The 17,585-nt window shown below is 30.7% G+C and overlaps 3 protein-coding genes and 1 long non-coding RNA gene across 4 annotated transcripts; 1 reads left to right on the top strand and 3 right to left on the bottom strand.

Moving 5' to 3' along the window:
• Positions 1–2,221: 2,221 nt before the first annotated feature.
• On the bottom strand, positions 2,222–2,928 carry LOC112681315 (nicotinamide riboside kinase 2). The gene has a single exon (XM_025551579.1). It carries the CDS (start codon positions 2,913–2,915, stop codon positions 2,376–2,378), a length of 540 nt encoding a protein of 179 aa, XP_025407364.1. The 5' UTR covers positions 2,916–2,928; the 3' UTR covers positions 2,222–2,375.
• Positions 2,929–3,110: 182 nt separating this feature from the next.
• Positions 3,111–5,301, bottom strand: LOC112681316. The gene is made up of 3 exons (XM_025551580.1): positions 4,975–5,301; positions 4,715–4,917; positions 3,111–3,247 (listed from the first exon to the last, which is right to left on the bottom strand). The coding sequence occupies exons 1-3, from the start codon at positions 5,054–5,056 to the stop codon at positions 3,137–3,139; spliced, it is 396 nt and encodes a 131-aa protein (XP_025407365.1). The 5' UTR covers positions 5,057–5,301; the 3' UTR covers positions 3,111–3,136.
• Positions 5,302–6,005: 704 nt separating this feature from the next.
• On the bottom strand, positions 6,006–7,839 carry LOC112681325. Its single transcript, XR_003148385.1, has 5 exons — positions 7,677–7,839; positions 6,741–7,603; positions 6,565–6,616; positions 6,207–6,313; positions 6,006–6,139 (listed from the first exon to the last, which is right to left on the bottom strand). It is a non-coding gene; the product is annotated as an uncharacterized LOC112681325 (long non-coding RNA).
• A 7,772-nt stretch (positions 7,840–15,611) lies between these two features.
• On the top strand, positions 15,612–17,089 carry LOC112681326. The gene is made up of 2 exons (XM_025551593.1): positions 15,612–16,130; positions 16,197–17,089. Exons 1-2 carry the CDS (start codon positions 15,830–15,832, stop codon positions 17,087–17,089), a joined length of 1,194 nt encoding a protein of 397 aa, XP_025407378.1. The 5' UTR covers positions 15,612–15,829.
• The last annotated feature ends 496 nt before the right edge of the window (positions 17,090–17,585 follow it).

Genomic DNA, 17,585 nt, shown 5'->3' with positions numbered 1-17,585 from the left:
ATCAAATTGTGGAATACACTGTGGGAAGAAATAAAAGAATTTTTAAAAACAAATAATGTAGCAATTTACAGCTTAACTATTAGAAATAAATGGTAATATTTATGTTACTCTTAATTGGATATTAATAATCACTGATAATATTTTTTTATTAATAAAATTTAATTATTTAAAACCAAAAAGACTGAAATAAAATGGATGAACGTTAAAAAGTGAAGTACAGTAGAACACGTTTAAAACGCTCTCCAAAGGACCAGTTAAAAATAGCGTCTTAAGCTGGAAATTGTATTACGGAGAAACAAAATGATGTCAAAATCAAAGGACTCGTAAAAATGAGCGTATTAGCCGGAAAATCGTCTTAAGCGAGAGCGTCTTAAACGGGTTCTTCTGTATTTCCATATTTTAGATGTTATAATTGTTAATATGAAAAATCATTTTTCACCCGAAAGCTTAAAGATGGCAAATGGTAATTGATTACATTATAAAACTAGATTTTATTGGAAGCTCATTGTTTATAGAACACTATGAATTAAAAATTAATAAAATACATTTAATTCAAAAATTATACATTTCACTTTCTCTTATCGAAAAAATTTTATTTCAGGAAATACTTAACAAAAGTAACACTCAACTCAAAAATGGTGGTTGCAAAGAATTGTGAAATACGAATGAATGGACATAATGGCATAACAATAGTGAATTAAAAAAAAATTGTTGATGAAAAAATGCACCCAAATTTGTACAAGCCACTTAAAGTAGCTTTAACCATCCAATGAGTTCTGCATTCTGTGAGCATTCTATCTTGGCGATGAAGAGAATTAAAAACTGGTTGCAAAATTTAATGAGTCAAGAAAAATTTACAAATTTATTTATAATTCATATAGAAAGGCAAATTTAAATTATTCATGAGTTGAAAATGTGTTAATTTACAAGAAATATATTATTAATTTTTTCGTGAACAGGAGGAGGTTGTTTCCTTCCATTTTTATATGTATTTGAGAGCATAGATACAATACACACATGAAAATTATACAGCCCCTACTCAAATAACGCCTATACACCTGAGAAAGAGTTAATTTACTAATGTTTCCATAAATGTTAATAAATTATAGAACGGGGTGCAAGCCATGTATATTATATTTATATAGCCATATATTTTTCTAGTATAATAAAAGCATTCACCAATTTTATTGGAATATTGAAAAAAAACATCATCTAATTATAATTGAAACATTAGAATTTTTTAGTTATTTGAATCAAGTATACTTTTGTAAAGAATACTATATAATTAGGATGGGCAACTTAAAGTAACTAGAGGACCAATTTATAGAACTTTGAAATATGATGGGCTTGAGAAAAAATTATTATTAAAAATGACAGCATTTATTTTACATAATTTAATTTTATGATTGAAGCTATAAAATAATCTAATATCGTTGATTATAGAATAGTTAATAAAGTAATTAAAAAAATAAATAAATTGAGTAGAATTAAAGTATGAATAGTTTATTCTAACCAATGCACTATCAATAACCCCTATAGCTATGTAAACTATGTAGATTTTAATATTTATTAAAATAGTAATTAGTAAAAATTTAGCAATAGTTCAATACTAGATAAGAATATATTTTTATTTTATGATCAATGTAATAAAATTAAACGATAATAAATTTTAAGAATATGAAAATGTAGTATGAGCAAGATAAAAAATGTTTGTGGATCACCAGTGCTCTAACCCTGTAATATAATATAAAAGTAACTATATTTTTAACTGATCTAATTTTAAATTAAAATGTTCATAATATTATATATTATGAACATTATATAAAATACATTATAGGTTATATAGGATTTAGTGGTTCTTTATTACTTTGATCTTGGAAACGATAACTAATTTTCCCTGAGTGACATAAAAGGAAAAAAGCACAATTTGCCAACATATTTATCTTAGGCACTCCTAAAAATGAACTCTTCTTGATTATAATTGATATTTACAATCAGTTACTTTTATTATGGAGACTAGCCGTAACTAGAATTAGTGTTCATTCAACAGAATAAATTTAAAAACTCTATTGTAATGATGAAATGACTAAAATTACATATAAATTATAACTGCATAAGCCAGTTTAGATTGTAATGTAGGCTGCATTATAAAATGTAATATATTCATTTTTATAATCATTATGATTTCAAATCTATAGAGATTTAAAAATAAAGCATTAAATCAAATAAACAATACAATTTATTTATATAAGAAACTAAAATATCAAATTATAATTTATAAATGTAATCATAACTAAATAATGAGTAAATAGTAAAAGTTAAATCAAGTTAATCTGAATTTTAATATTCAATAATGAATTAAAAAATGATCATAATTATTTTAATAACTGTTGATGAATGTGATTAACAACAACTGTCACATTATAGTTGATACTATCGGAACCATTTAAAAATATTATATTATTAAATTCTTTTTCTTTAATCCTTGTTAAATATTTTTCATATTCAGGCCAAGCATACTTTTCAAAATATCCTGCTGGTTCAGGAGGTAAATATGTTCTTGCGATACGTCTTTCCAAACAGTCACTTTTATTCATAACAATAAAAAAAGATAAATCAGCCAATTTTAAAATTCTGGTGTCATCAAATAAATTAATCCCTTCTAGCACCAAAATATGAGACTTTTGAGATTCAATTGAGGTCATCATTTGATTCATATTATATGCATTTATTGTGTCCCACATATGATAATTAAGTTCAGGAATTTTTTCCAAACGCTCATCATAGTCAGTGTAATAAAAGTCATCTTGATGTAATATTGAAATATTATCAAATGCATTTTTAAGATGATCAGAAATTGTAGTTTTCCCCCCACAAGTAACTCCTGTTATTACAACAACCAGTTTCTTAGACATAATTTAGTATTTAATTGCAATATAAGTATAGATTATTAAACTAATTATGAAAATTACACCAAATATTACTGGAAGAACCAATGCATTATAAACTGATGGAAATAATTGATTTATAAAAGACTCAAAATCTGCAAACGGTGGTATAAATAACCAACAAGTGAAGTAAACAAATATTGTAAGCACTATGATAATAAAATATTTTCCAATAGTAGCATCATCCATTAATTTTGAAAATATTCACGTTCAAATTTTTCAAAATCTTCGTCAGTAAATACAGTACTATCTTCTTTTTTAGTATTGATTGTTTCAGGTGATTCTAATCGTTTCTTGATCTAAAATCATAAAACATTAAAAAATGTAATTGTAACTTCTATATGCAAAAAATTAATTTAATATAAATGTAATAATTTTTAATTGTCAATTATCACTAAAAAATATTAAAATAAAATAAACTCAATAATTGTACACTAATAAAATAATATTTTCATTAATGTATAAAGTATTTATCAGATATATTTTCATATATTTTATATTCTTTTTTTTTTTTTAAATTTATTAGAATATATACAATCTGTAATAATATTTACAATAAGCATAAGAGCGTTTTGATATTTTATAAAGACATGAAGGTTTGTGGAGATAGCTACTCAGCAGTATACTCAGATTTATATTCTAAAGTTGTTAGTATCAAATGTTTTTATTTATTATAAATAAATAGTAAAATAATACTTATATAATGATTAATAATTTTGTGAATGTTGATTGTAAGTATGATTATGAAAAATAAGATGGCAGATAGTAACATAGGACTACAATTAAATTTTAGGTTGAATTTATGAGATATTAATAACCAGGAAAATTATGTATTGAGCTACTTTAAAGGACAATTCAGAGTTTTAGCTATATAATCTAGAGCTAAGGTTTCTAAACTTTTATAACCAAGTAGCACTCGACATTTTTATGATAAATATGCAATTTACCTTAATTCTAAAACTAAATTAGAAGTACATTTTTTTTAAATATATATTTTATTAATTTATTAAAAATGTTTATTGTTTGATATTCATAAAAAGTAAAAAAAATCTTAATTTTTAGATAAATCTCTTATTATTTATATAATATGAGTTTATTATTGTTTATTTTGTAAAAGAACATCAATATTAAGCTGATGTGAACTTATTTTCATTCATAAGTCTCTATGTATATCGAACCTGATACTGTACTTATTCTGTAAATACAGCAGTTCAGAAAATATTTCTGTAAAAACCTAACTATTAATTTAAAGATAGGCTTTAAAATTAATTTATTAGTCATTGAAATTAAATATTATACCTAAAAGTATTTTTATTACATTTCAGGACTTAAAAAATATCTGATGAATCAAATGTATTATTTAATAATTCAAGAATATTTGTTATTTATAAGTAGTAGGGACATAATTATGTATAAACAATATATTTTCTACGTTTGTTATACATCAATTGCTCATTCAAATACCTACCACCTGAAAAAATTCTGTGTATTTAACTTCACCTATTATCCATGTTTGGCACAACTGGTTAAATTTAATAAAAAGACATTCTTATTCAACAAGAAAAAGTAAAAATAAGAAATCCCAAGTCATTTAAATTTATAATGCTAGTCAATTTTAGAGCTTAATTTTAAAATACGAATTATATGAAACAAAATGTTCATTTAATCTTGAATTACCTTAGTTAATAATTTATATTTTACGCAAAAAAAAAAAATACATAGTTAAAACTAGAAAGAACAGTAAGATAATTTAAAAATATACATACTATAGTAGAGGCAATGTTATTTACATAACTGGTCTTATTTAATTTATGTAATCGTTCCAAATTTATTTGCACCAAATTCAATTCTTTGTCATTTTTTATTTGTTCCTTAATTTTTTGAACTGATTTATTGGCATCAGATTTCATAAAAATTGGTACTTTAAACACACTTTTAGCTTGTTGAGTTTTACTTTTCTTTTTTTTAGCTACAAAAGTAATACATTTTTGTACAAAGCTTAAATGAAAAATAAATTATAAATTAGTTGTTCTATTTAATATGGAATTTTTACTATCAGCTGATTCATCGAATAACTGTAAGGCTTTTTTTAAAGTAGAATACGACATGTTTGATACACGTGATCATGTGAATACAACTATTGAGTATGAAGAAAATATAGTTTATCTAACTCAAATAATTAAATAACTAGAGCTTGTCACGAACAAAGATAAGACAATTCTATGGAATAGTTATCAGAATTATTTTTAAAATTAGTTGATACAAGCTTTAAGGTACAAATTGCTTAAAACACAATTAGAAAATAAAAAATTACACTTAGTTAAAGATATCGAGTTGTTGTCACAGATATATATATATTAAACTAATATCACAGAACATAATATATATGCTAATATCAGATATAATGTTTATATATTACTTTAATACATATATCTGAAGGTTGTACAGTACGGCCACTGAAAGAGCGCTACTCCTTCGCGCATACAAACGTGGTTTCGTCGCTGTAAATTCCCCTTCATACGTAACGACCGGTGGCTATACTGTGCTGGTGGAGGCGCACGTTAACGGCGGTGAGAGTTTTAACAGGTTTAATGGTGGGGATGCGCGATAACGGACGAGTTTTGGTCGCCACCTAGTAGCACAGATATCTATGTATAATATAGATATCTGTGCCTAGTAGCGCTCTCTCAGTGGCCGTACCATAGTTGGTACAAGCCACGGACTAAGATATACAAGACTGATAACGATTAGGCAGGAGAGTGGTAGAGGGCCGGACACAAAATGTTTTCAATATGTACACGTAGAACACTCAGCGCTATCTAGTAGCATTAGAGCTAAGGTTGCGCAAAAACGATAATGGTTCGATGTATATATATAGATGAATGAAATATACATGTAACCTTTTTTTAGATATCAAAATATCGAAATATCGATATATCGATATAATTTTATAAATTAATATTATTAGGTCATATAAATAAATAAAATGCTAATAACAAGTAAATATTTTAATATATAATTATTTGTACATTGAATATTACAAAATGTATTACTGCATTTTTTATGTAAGCCCCACTATTTGTTGTTACAGCCACTACATTATTTTTTTCAATACCCCATTCTGATACTAAGTGGTTACTCGGCTCTCGAAGGACATCTCCTTTAGGTTGAAACGATAAAAAATCCAAGTTCTGAAAAAGAAACATATTAGATTTATCAAGATATTTTATGTAAATTAAATGAATTTGATTTTTATACCATCAAATATTCAAAGTGTTAAGTTCAGAAGTAGAAATGAAAAGGGGATCCCCGGCTCCCGGAGGAAAATTGATTTGGGTTGATCCAAAAAAAAAAAAATCCAGGTTCTGAAAAAGAAACATAAAAATAAACGAATTAAAATTTGAATATTTTGAAATGAAAACAGTTTGATTAATTTAAATTTAATTATTACATACATTTATGAGAGTGATCTATCAAGAATTAATTATTATTAGTTAATTTTAATCAAACGATTTAAAAGTTTCAAGATATTTTATGTAAATTAAATGAATGTGATTTTTATTCCATTAAACATTTAATGAATAAAATTCAACAAAAAAAAATTATAAGTGGTTACCCGGCTCTCGAAGGACATCTCCTTCAGGTTGAAACGATAAAAAATCCAAGTACTGAAAAAGAAACATATTAGATTTATCAAGATATTTTATGTAAATTATATAAATTTGATTTTTATTCCATTAAATATTTAATGTATAAAATTTAACAAAAAAAAAATAAATAAATAGTGATTACTTGGCTCCCGAAGAATCCTTGGTTTATGTTGATACAAAAAAAAAAAAAAAATCCACGTTATACTGAAATTAAATATAAAAACTAATGCAATTTAACACAACTTAAAAAATAGTCGGGAATAAACCAAAAAATACTTTCCATAGAATTATAATTATTAATAATTAATTTTATAAAAAATAAAAAAAGCAACTACTTTTTAAGCCAATTTGCCTGTTACAACTGAGTAATTATTTATTTTCAAGCCTCCCTCCTACCATTGTAAAATTCTGCGTACCTCACTGACATCAACTGACATATCAGCCTAGTTGTAACGGAATACTTCCGTTGGAAAACGGCCCTTTACAGGGCTTCCATATAAAGCAAAATGGCCATGTAAAATAGCACCGGTTGTATCACTACATGTTGTAACTACATGCGGGGGATATTATTTTACGCGACCATAAAAACAACAAATTAAAATGGTACCAACTGATAACAAAACATAGTCGGAAGATGCTATTTTACATTGTCAAAACAAACAAGTGCACAAATTTTCGTTTGGATTATCTACGGGACATCAACGAGTACAAAGAACAGGCCCCAAACACCTTTTCAATACACAATTTTTTTCAATCAAACCAATATCATCAATCCAGTTAGAAGTATTGAAGAGAGAAGACCAGTTTTACGACTCCGGCGACAACGACAGCTCCTAACAGTGCCGACATCAGCGTAGGAGATGACCAGATTGACGATGACGACAGCGACGATTACTGTGACCGCGAACACCATCATTACTGCGACGAAAACGACTCGTAAAATGATCTTTGCTACGACCACTGCAGCAACATGGTTACGGCGACGACGACAACACCATTGAATATCTGTCAAAGTTAGATATCCAACGGATATACAAATTAAAACGGCCTTTATTTGGACTACCAAATTCCAACCGACCTCCGATTATTTGATCGATGAGATTCCGGGTCCGCGTTGGCATACTGACAAAAATTATTTGAGTTGTTCCGATTATTGCCATCGACCACCCCTTGCATAATTGTAAACAAGGGCGGAACTAGGGGGTGGAAGATGGGGATTCATCCCCAGGCATGAAATTTTAGAGGGTTTAATTTTTTAATAATTAACAACTAATTTGATATTTTTAATTTTGTTAAATACTGATATTAGGTTAAAACTCATTAAGTATGATTGTACATTACAATTTTGTTACATTTTCCCCGGGCGTAAAAATTTCTAGTTCCACCTCTGATTGTAAAAATAATAACCAGCCATACTGTATTCTTGGAACCCGATCAGCCGCTTATTTGAGCCTGTTGATCGGGACCCAGACATGGAAAGTATACCCCATGATCTCAACAAGTACTATTAGAATACAAACAATGTAGTCATGCGCGAAGGTAGTTGACACTGGTTGTCCACTTTAATATAAATCGGCCTCTTGATCACATATTTCACTGAAAAAGGGGTTCCTATGCTAAAAAAAATAAAGAAAATCAATTCCCGGTTACATTGTTCATGTATCGTAAGAAAGTTAAGACTATATATTATTAGATATATTTTGAACAAAAATTAGAAGAAATGTAATTTGTAAAAATGAAATTATTTAATAAACATTGTAACGAACACAATTTATCGGGCCGTAATTGCCGTTCGTTACTGTACTTCCGTCGCGCCGCATGATGGCCAAACAGAGTAACACCGACATATTGCCAACAGAGCGCGTGCTACGGTGCAAAACTACTGTTCCCGTGTCAGTAAAGCTTATCGTTTATCCACTTAATTGTTAATTAACACATCTAAGGTGATTATTAACTATTTTTAAGTGCTTATTGGACCAGTAGGAAACTGTCAGTAGGACTTCCCAAGAACATCGATAGTCGACAACAATTATAACAAAAATGTTGTTAAAAATGTGTTTTTATTATGTATTTAACACATAATGAAAACACATCGAATACAATAGTCAGCATACCATGATGGTTTATATAAACCCACCGATCACGGCGTCTGAACTCAAGTTTAAAAGTACTCAACTATTACATCATAGAGTTAACAGTGAACGGTCCTTTCGGTAAATTAAAGGGTTGTCATTTATTCGACCGTTAATGTAATAGCAATGCCACACCGTTCGTCGCAATCGTTACTTGTTCCCCGTTCTCGTAGTATTGTATCAATTAGTGATGGGCATCATTGAATGATTTCAACAATCGAAATATTAGTATTTGACACATTTTTATAATCGAGGATGTCTCGAAATAATCATTCGAAGTATTAATAATCGACATACGTGATTAGTGATGGTCTTAATCGAATGTTTTCAATGATCTCTAAGAAATTGTTGTTATTTTGTGGTTGAGTAATACAAAAATTATAGCTATATATTTATGTCAAACTTTATAATATAAATAATTAAGAACAACCGTATACCCACCCATCGATATTTGCCTCCGACCAGTCACACGAGTAGCACAAGTCGAAAATACAAAGACAACAACTATAGTCCAGCTCACGAAAAGTGAACGTTGATATCAGCGATCCCCGTGGCCGTTTTCAACAAGTGATTATTAAACCCGTTTGCCGCGTTTTTTTAAATTGTTCATACCACTAAACAACATATACAATACAATAATATTAAACACATTTATGGATGTTACAATTAGGAAAAGATGTATAAACTATTTTAAATACCGATATTAAATATTTAATTTCCAAAAAGAATCACAATTTAATCATACAAAAAATTTGGCGTAGGGAAAGTAGCGTCCTCATCGCCCGGTACATTATAGTAAATGCACCGCAATAGCCCTACCCTGACCTTAATTGGTTGGGGTAGTCTGGTCCTCCAGGTTGGGGGTTGAGCGTAGGGCTAACAACCCTACCTCGTAAAAAACTCATTGTTACGATTCAACCAAAATCGCCTCGGATTAAAAATGTGGAGCTAAAGGATCTCTCGATAGGAACATGGAATGTACGATCGCTGTATAGGGCCGGACATTTGACGACAGTGATATCGAGTCTTGAACGGTATCAACTGAATATAGCTGCGATTTAAGAAACTAGATGGCCAGGGCAAGGGAACTTAAAAACAAATAATTGGACCTACTTTTACAGTGGTGGACTGGGGCATCAAGCAGGAGTGGGCTTCATCGTGAATGACAAACTCCTACCTAACGTAAAACGCTTTGAAGCAATTAACGACAGAATATGCTATCTGGAATTAAAATGTAAATGGTACAATCTAGTCATAATCAATGGTTATGCACCTACCGAGGACAAAAATGAGGAAATTAAGAATGAATTCTATGAAAGACTGGATACTATATGTGACCTACTACCAAACAACAAAGTAAAAATAATACTTGGAGATTTTAATGCTAAGATTGGCAAAGAACCCTTCTTCAGTCCGACAATAGGGAAAAATAGCTTACATACAAACTCAAATAACAATGGTTCAAGACTGGTAAATTTTGCTATCGCACGAAATATGGTAATAAGTAGCACTATCTTCCCTCATAAAAACATCCATAAGCAAACGTGGGTTTCGCCTGATGGACGAACGAGAAACCAGATAGACCACGTAGCAGTAGATGGTAGAATTAAAAGATGTATAATGGATGTACGTAGCATGAGAGGTAGTAGCGGAATATCAGACCATTTCATTGTGAAAACAAAAGTCAGATTTAGAATATCTATAAAATGGAAAGAACAAAAATCACCAGTCAAAAAGCTAAACATCGAACATCTAAAGAATTCTCAGACAACAGAAATATACAAAAATAGGTTAAATGATGCACTGCGAGCAGTAGAAGAGGAGAGCAATATAGATGATATGTGGGAAAAAACAGAGAAGTCAGTGAAGAAAATAGCAGAGGAAGTTCTAGGATTTCAAGGGAAACGATCAATAAATAAATGGTTTAACGAAGAATGCAAAACTGCAATGGCAAAAAGAGACAAAGCAAGAACAGTAATGTTAAGAGATCCAAGTGAAGCCATTAAACGAGAATTAGCACTAAAACAAAGAGAAGCAAAACAGATAATTAGAAAAAACAAAAGAATGTGGGAAAAAGCCAGAATAGAAACCATCGAAAACAGCTACAAAAATAATACAAAACTATTCTTCGGAAAGGCAAATGAGATTAAAAATGGATTTAAACCAAGATCAAAAATAATGAAAGATGACGAGGAAAATTTAATTACCGTTAAAGAAGAAGTAACAAAAGAATTCAAAAAGGTTTTTGAAAAAATGCTGAATGTATCAACTCTAACAGAAACAAACGATAATGATGTTGCCACAGTAGAACAATACTTAGAAGAAACCTCATTAGAAGACGTTGAAATGGCGGTCGAAATGCTTAAGGGAGGAAAGGCACCTGGAGAAGACTCAATAATGTCGGAACTTTTAAAGCAAGGCGGAAGTACTGTAATGCTACGCCTAAAACAACTGATAAACAAAGTATGGAAAGAAGAAACAATACCAAAACCATGGCGGGTCTCAGTACTGTGCCCAATATATAAAAAAGGAGATGTAATGGACTGCAAAAACTATAGAGGTATATCCCTACTTAACACATCGTATAAAGTTCTCTCGAACATAATTCTAAATAGACTAAAACCATATGCTAAAGAGATAATAGGAGACTACCAAGCAGGTTTCATAGCTGGAAAATCCACCACTGATCAAATACATATTATCAAGCAAATAACAGAGAAGAGTCACGAGTTTGATAAAGATGTGTACCTATTATTTGTTGACTTTAAACAAGCCTACGACTCGATAATAAGAAGTACGCTGTGGAACGAAATGATCCAACTAGGAATCCCAGCTAAGCTCGTCAGAATGGTGAAAACATGTATGGTAGACTCAAGGTGCAAAGTGAAGTTCAACTCAACAATATCAGAGGAATTTACAATAAATACTGGGGTAAGGCAGGGGGATGCTTTGTCTCCGGTCTTATTTAACATCGCCTTGGAATCGGTAATTAGAAGAATAATGCAAAACAAATCACAAGGTTTGAATATAGGACAAGAAAAACAGATAACATTAGCCGCTTATGCAGATGATGTAGTCGTAATAGCAGAGGCAGAGGACAGCCTAAAGAGAACAACCGAAATGTTGAGTGAGGAAGCGGGAAAGATTGGGCTTATTATTAATGATAATAAAACCAAATTTATGATCATATCTAGGAGAGAACATCCACAAAGTGCTATAACAATAAAAGACATGTCATTTGAAAGAGTTTGGAACTTTAAGTACTTAGGAGTAGACATAAATTCACAGGCAGATAGGCACGCAGAAATACAAAGGAGAATCTCAGCTGGCAACAAATGCTACTACTCATTATTCCAATTATTTAAATCCAAAAAACTATCAAGAAGAACGAAAATAAGACTTTATAAGACCCTCGTTAGACCAATAGTACTATACGCCTGTGAAGCATGGGCATCTACCAAATCAGACGAAAACAAATTAATGATCTTCGAAAGAAAAATTTTACGTAGAATATTTGGTACAAAAAGAAATGAAAAAGGTATCTATGAAATAAGATCAAATAGAGAACTGAACGCTTTATATAACGAACCCAATATAGTTGCCACACTCAAGAGCCGAAGACTTAGATAGGCCGGACACGTATGGAGAGCAAAAGACCAACTTCTATGGACCATCACGAAATGGAAACCGAACAAAAGTAGACCAAGAGGAAGGCCTAGACAACGTTGGGTGGACCGAGTTAAGGAAGACATTAGGATGCTGGGAGTCATAAATGGAGAGGAACTGGCAAAACATAAAGAATCATGGAGGGAGATAGTGGAAGCGGCAATGGGCCTAAATGGCCTAGAGTAAGGCATGATATAAAATTTTTTTAAGAAACACAAATATAAAATAGGTATATACATATTACACAAATAAATTATATGTCGTTTTCCACATCGTCGTCATCACTACTGCTGTCACCTGGTCGTATTGTGAGAATAATAGGCTCTAAAATTACTTCTCTATGTTTTTCCTTTTGATAATCTTCGTCCTGTATTCTTTCGGCATGACGAACGCAATTTACCCAATTTTCTTTTTTCACCGAATCTATTGCTTCGTGCATTAATTTTTCAACATCAGCCATCTTAAATGTTGTATTTTTAGATGCAACTTGTCCCTTAACTTGTGCCCATATCATTTCGATTGGATTGTACTGACAATGATAAGGTGGTAACCGTACAATTTCATGTCACATTTTAAGGGCCAATTTATCCAGCTCGTATTTTTTTTCGGTTGATATTAAGACTTTAACTCTTTCACGAAGTTCAGCAACTGTTTCAAGTGGAGAAAAATCAATATTTTTTTTGGTTAACCATTCTTGTATATCGGCTTTTCGGGCATTGCTTTTTGAAAATTATCTTCCAACATTGAGTGGTATGGAGCGTTGTCCATGACGATGACACATGATTCTTCAAGGGATTGCAACATTTGTACGAACCAAGATCTAAAAACTTCAGCATTCATTTGATTATGGTAGTCTTCTGTATTGCCTGATTTGCTACGAAAAATTAATTTTGCTTCCTTAATAAAACCATAATGACTTGAACCTGCATGGCAAACAATGAGCCGACCTCCCTTACCGGTAGGTACTTTTAAACCTTCAGTTTCATCTTCATTTTGCCATATATACGTTTTAGAGTGGTTTTGATTCACCCAGGTCTCGTCTAAGTAAATTACAGGACGGGAATCGTTATTTTTTCGGAGTGTACACATCGTACGCAAAAATTTACACCTCAAGGCAACAATGTCGTTTTGCTCCATTAAAAATTTACGTCCGTCGTTACATTTTTTATACGTAAATTTTAATTTTGTCAACAATCTTTTCATGGAAGCAAGACTACTTTAATAATCAAATTTTTGTTGAATAGAATTTAAAATTAATCTTGATGTAGGATATTCACCATTTTCATAAAATTCATGCACAGTTCGTCGAACAACATCGTTATCGAAATCGTCCAGTTCTGTGGCATACTTTTTCCGTTTATACGTTTTTTGCGGTGAGTTAAATGACGGTCCAGGTTGTGACGAGTCTGAGACATCGTCAGTAGTAGATGATCCTTCTGCACACACTCGTCTTACTGTCATAAGAGATACACCACACGCGTCCGCAGTAATTTTTTGAGTCTGTTTAAAATATTGTTTTAAGACCTCGTCATCTGAAGTAGCCAGATTTTTCAAATAATTGTACACATTAAAAATAACTTTTTTGGTTTGACAACGATTGTCATTGTTTTTAAAAGGCATTTTAACGATAAATAATTAAAAATTAGTATTTCAATTTCCAATTACATTGGCATTTGAAATGACCATCAATAAGTCTCAAGGCCAAATGATGTCTGCCTGTGGCTTAGATTTGAGCACATCATGTTTTTCACATGGACAATGAAAGGACAAATGAAATTTTTGTACGTGGTGTGTTCTCGAACCATCCAGTTTGTTTGTGTTGGCGAAAGGTGGGATAACAAATAATATTGTACACTCTGTTGCATTAAGGGATTGTTTTTTACTAATATTATCATAATTAGCGATGTATATGTATAATTTGAAAGGATCAATTTTAATAAATTATTAAAAAAATTAATGTTTGATGTTTTTTCATTTTTATATTCCGTCACCGTTCACAGCACTTCATACCTCTTTTACTTATATACCTACCACATATTTACATAGTAAATTAAATAAATTAGTTATTTTTTTCTAGCAAAATATTCTCTAGAAATAATTTGTATGACAAAACAACGTTTGTCGGGTCAGCTAATATAATATAATTAAAATTAAATTAATCACTAGGGTTCGGATTTGAAGGCAAATGCTTTTCTTTTATTAATCATAAAAAAAAAATTAATTTTTATACAAAAATGTGTTTCATTTAATTTCTTAGACGATGGATCTTTTCTTTTTTTGCCTTTTTACTTATAAATGCCTTTTTGCCTTTTTTTTTTTACCTTTTGTACTTATAAATGCCTATTTTGTATTTAATTTTTCAGTTGATTTTATAATTTTATACACAGCTTGCGTATTATCGCTACAAATGGGTTTTATTATTCGCAATATTTATCGATACCATCTTATCGAGTATTTGGTATGGCCATAAAATTACCCGTACACCTATTTAATGATTAAGATATATTCGTAATGCGTAGATTCAAGATTGTTCGTCAGTCCGCAATGCCATGTCGATCGCAATAATTGTCGTTCAATAATTTTTCCATGCGTTTATTTTATTCTGTTTTTTTAATTTTGCCAAAAATTAAACAAAATCACAATTCCAAGTTGAAAAAGTATGTTTCAGAATTTGGTGAAAATATTTTTTCAATCGATGGATTCATTTTATATTGTAAAATTTGTGACGTCAAAGTGTCAAGTGAGAAAAAATTCCATATTCAGCAACATATCGGAAGAGATAAACACAAAAATGCGCTTGCAAAAATTGAAAATAGTATAAAAATTCAGCCTTTCATTAATAAAAATACCTTTAAGTCAGATTTCAATTACGATTTGTGTAACGCGTTGGTTGCGGCAAATATCCCTATGAATAAATTGAATAATGACGTTTTTAGATCTTTTTTATCAAAATATTGCAACAAAAATATTCCATGCGAATCGACATTACGAAAAGGATACTTTGATAAATGTTATGAAGAGGTTTTGTTGAAAACTCATGAAACTGTTGGTGAACATAAAATATGGGTGTGTATTGATGAAATCACAGATTCAGAACGCCGAAACGTGGCTAACATAATAGTTGGAATTCTACAACCAGAAAATCCTGGAAATTTGTATTTTCTTCACACAGACTATTTCAGATAAGGTAAATAGTAGTACAATTACCTAGCTATTTGACAAAGCAATGCATATATTGTGGCCAACTAATGTAAAATACGACAATATTTTGCTTTTTATATCTGACGCGGCTCCTTATATGAAGAAAGCGGGTAGTACAATTCAAACTTTGTACCCGAATATTATTCATTTAACTTGTTTGGCTCATGCATGTCATAACGTCTGTGAATAAGTACGAGCATATTATAAAAATGTAGACCCGTTAATTTCTGAAATGAAAAAGACATTTTTAAAATGTCCTAAGAGAATCACAGTTCTGAAAGAAAAATGTCCAGAATTGCCAAATCCACCTAGACCGATAATTACACGTTGGGGTACATGGATTAATGCAGTAAAATACTATTGTACAAATTTCAATGAACTGAAATCTATAATTGAAGAATTCGAAGAAGAATCTGAATGTGTGAGAGCAGCTAAAAGACTTTTTAAAATGCCATCAATACAAAGTAATCTGGTGTATATTGTATCTAATTTTGGATTTTTGCCTGGCACAATTACAAAACTAGAAACAAGAGGTAACAAATATTATTTTTATGTGTTTTGCACGTTTTATATATTAAAATATACTGTGTATGTTTTAGGTGTATTACTATCGAAAAGTGTAGATGTTGTAAATAATATACAGATTAAACACGAAGAATGCAATGGCAAAATAGCTAAATTGATTTTGGATAAATTCAACAAAGTTATATCGAAGAACAAAGGATGGGAAAATATTAAAAAGATCAACCAAGTATTGATTGGAGAAACCACAAATGATGACGATCTATCAAGTAGCAATCTTAATTTAGATAATTATTTAAGTATGAAATACGCCCCGATAACTTCGGTGGACGTAGAAAGATCGTTTTCGATGTACAAAAATATTTTAACTCCTAACCGACCAACCCTACTCGAAATTGGGTTAAGCCCAAGTATACCAAAAAGAGAAACACTTACTCCTGGTCGAATGGATTGGTCAATCTTTAAAAAAACTTTAAATGATAACATAAAACTAAACATTTCCTTAAAAACAACAGACGAAGTAAATGATGCGTTGGATTTTTTGACGTTATCAATACAGTCCGCTGCTTTGAGCGCCTCCATTACGAAAACTAACAAATCCTCGCATAATAAAACACCGCATCACATCCAAATCTTACTAGCAGAGAAACGCATGGCTAGAGCCAAGTGGCAAAAATCAAAATACCCCAATGACAAGATTAAACTTAATCAATTAAGTAACAAACTTAAAAAGTTAATTAGGAAGCATACAAATGACTCTTACAATTCATATGTTGAAGCTCTCACAACAACCAACTGCTCCTTATGGAAGGCAACTAAATCCCTACCACGGTTAAAACAACCTTCTCCCCTCTTCGTAAAGCAGATCACTCTTGGGCTATCACTGACCTCGAAAAAGTTAACATATTCGCTGAGCACCTATCGAAATGCTTTACTCCTCATGATATTCAGCCTAGTGCATCACAACTAGAAATAGTGGATAGTTCTCTCAATTCATCCCTACCCATGTCACTTCCCGCTAAAAATACCTCTCCGGGTGAAATTGAAAACATTATCAAGCAACTCCCTATTAAAAAATCACCAGGCCATGATCTAATTAGTAATGTTATTACAAAGAACCTTCCCAAAAATATTATTATTTTTTTATCACACATATTCAACGCCATTTTCCGACTATCGTACTTTCCAAACACTTGGAAATACTCGGTTGTTATTCTAATACCTAAGCCCAATAAACCACCACAAGATCCTGCCTCTTACAGACCCATAAGTCTTCTTCCAACCTTTTCAAAAATTGTTGAGGAAATTCTTTTAAAAAGACTCATTCATTTTGCCTCTTCAAAAAACATAATTCCACACACACAATTCGGATTCAGATCAAAACATTCTACATTGCACCAATTACACAGAACAGTTGATATCATATCCAGCTCCCTGGAAAAAAAACAGTTCTGTACAGCAGTATT

Source organism: Sipha flava, unplaced genomic scaffold (genome assembly GCF_003268045.1).
Source record: "Sipha flava isolate LNK unplaced genomic scaffold, YSA_version1 18993_pilon_pilon, whole genome shotgun sequence".
Taxonomy (NCBI): domain Eukaryota; kingdom Metazoa; phylum Arthropoda; class Insecta; order Hemiptera; family Aphididae; genus Sipha; species Sipha flava.
This window is presented reverse-complemented; position numbering and strand designations above follow the sequence as displayed.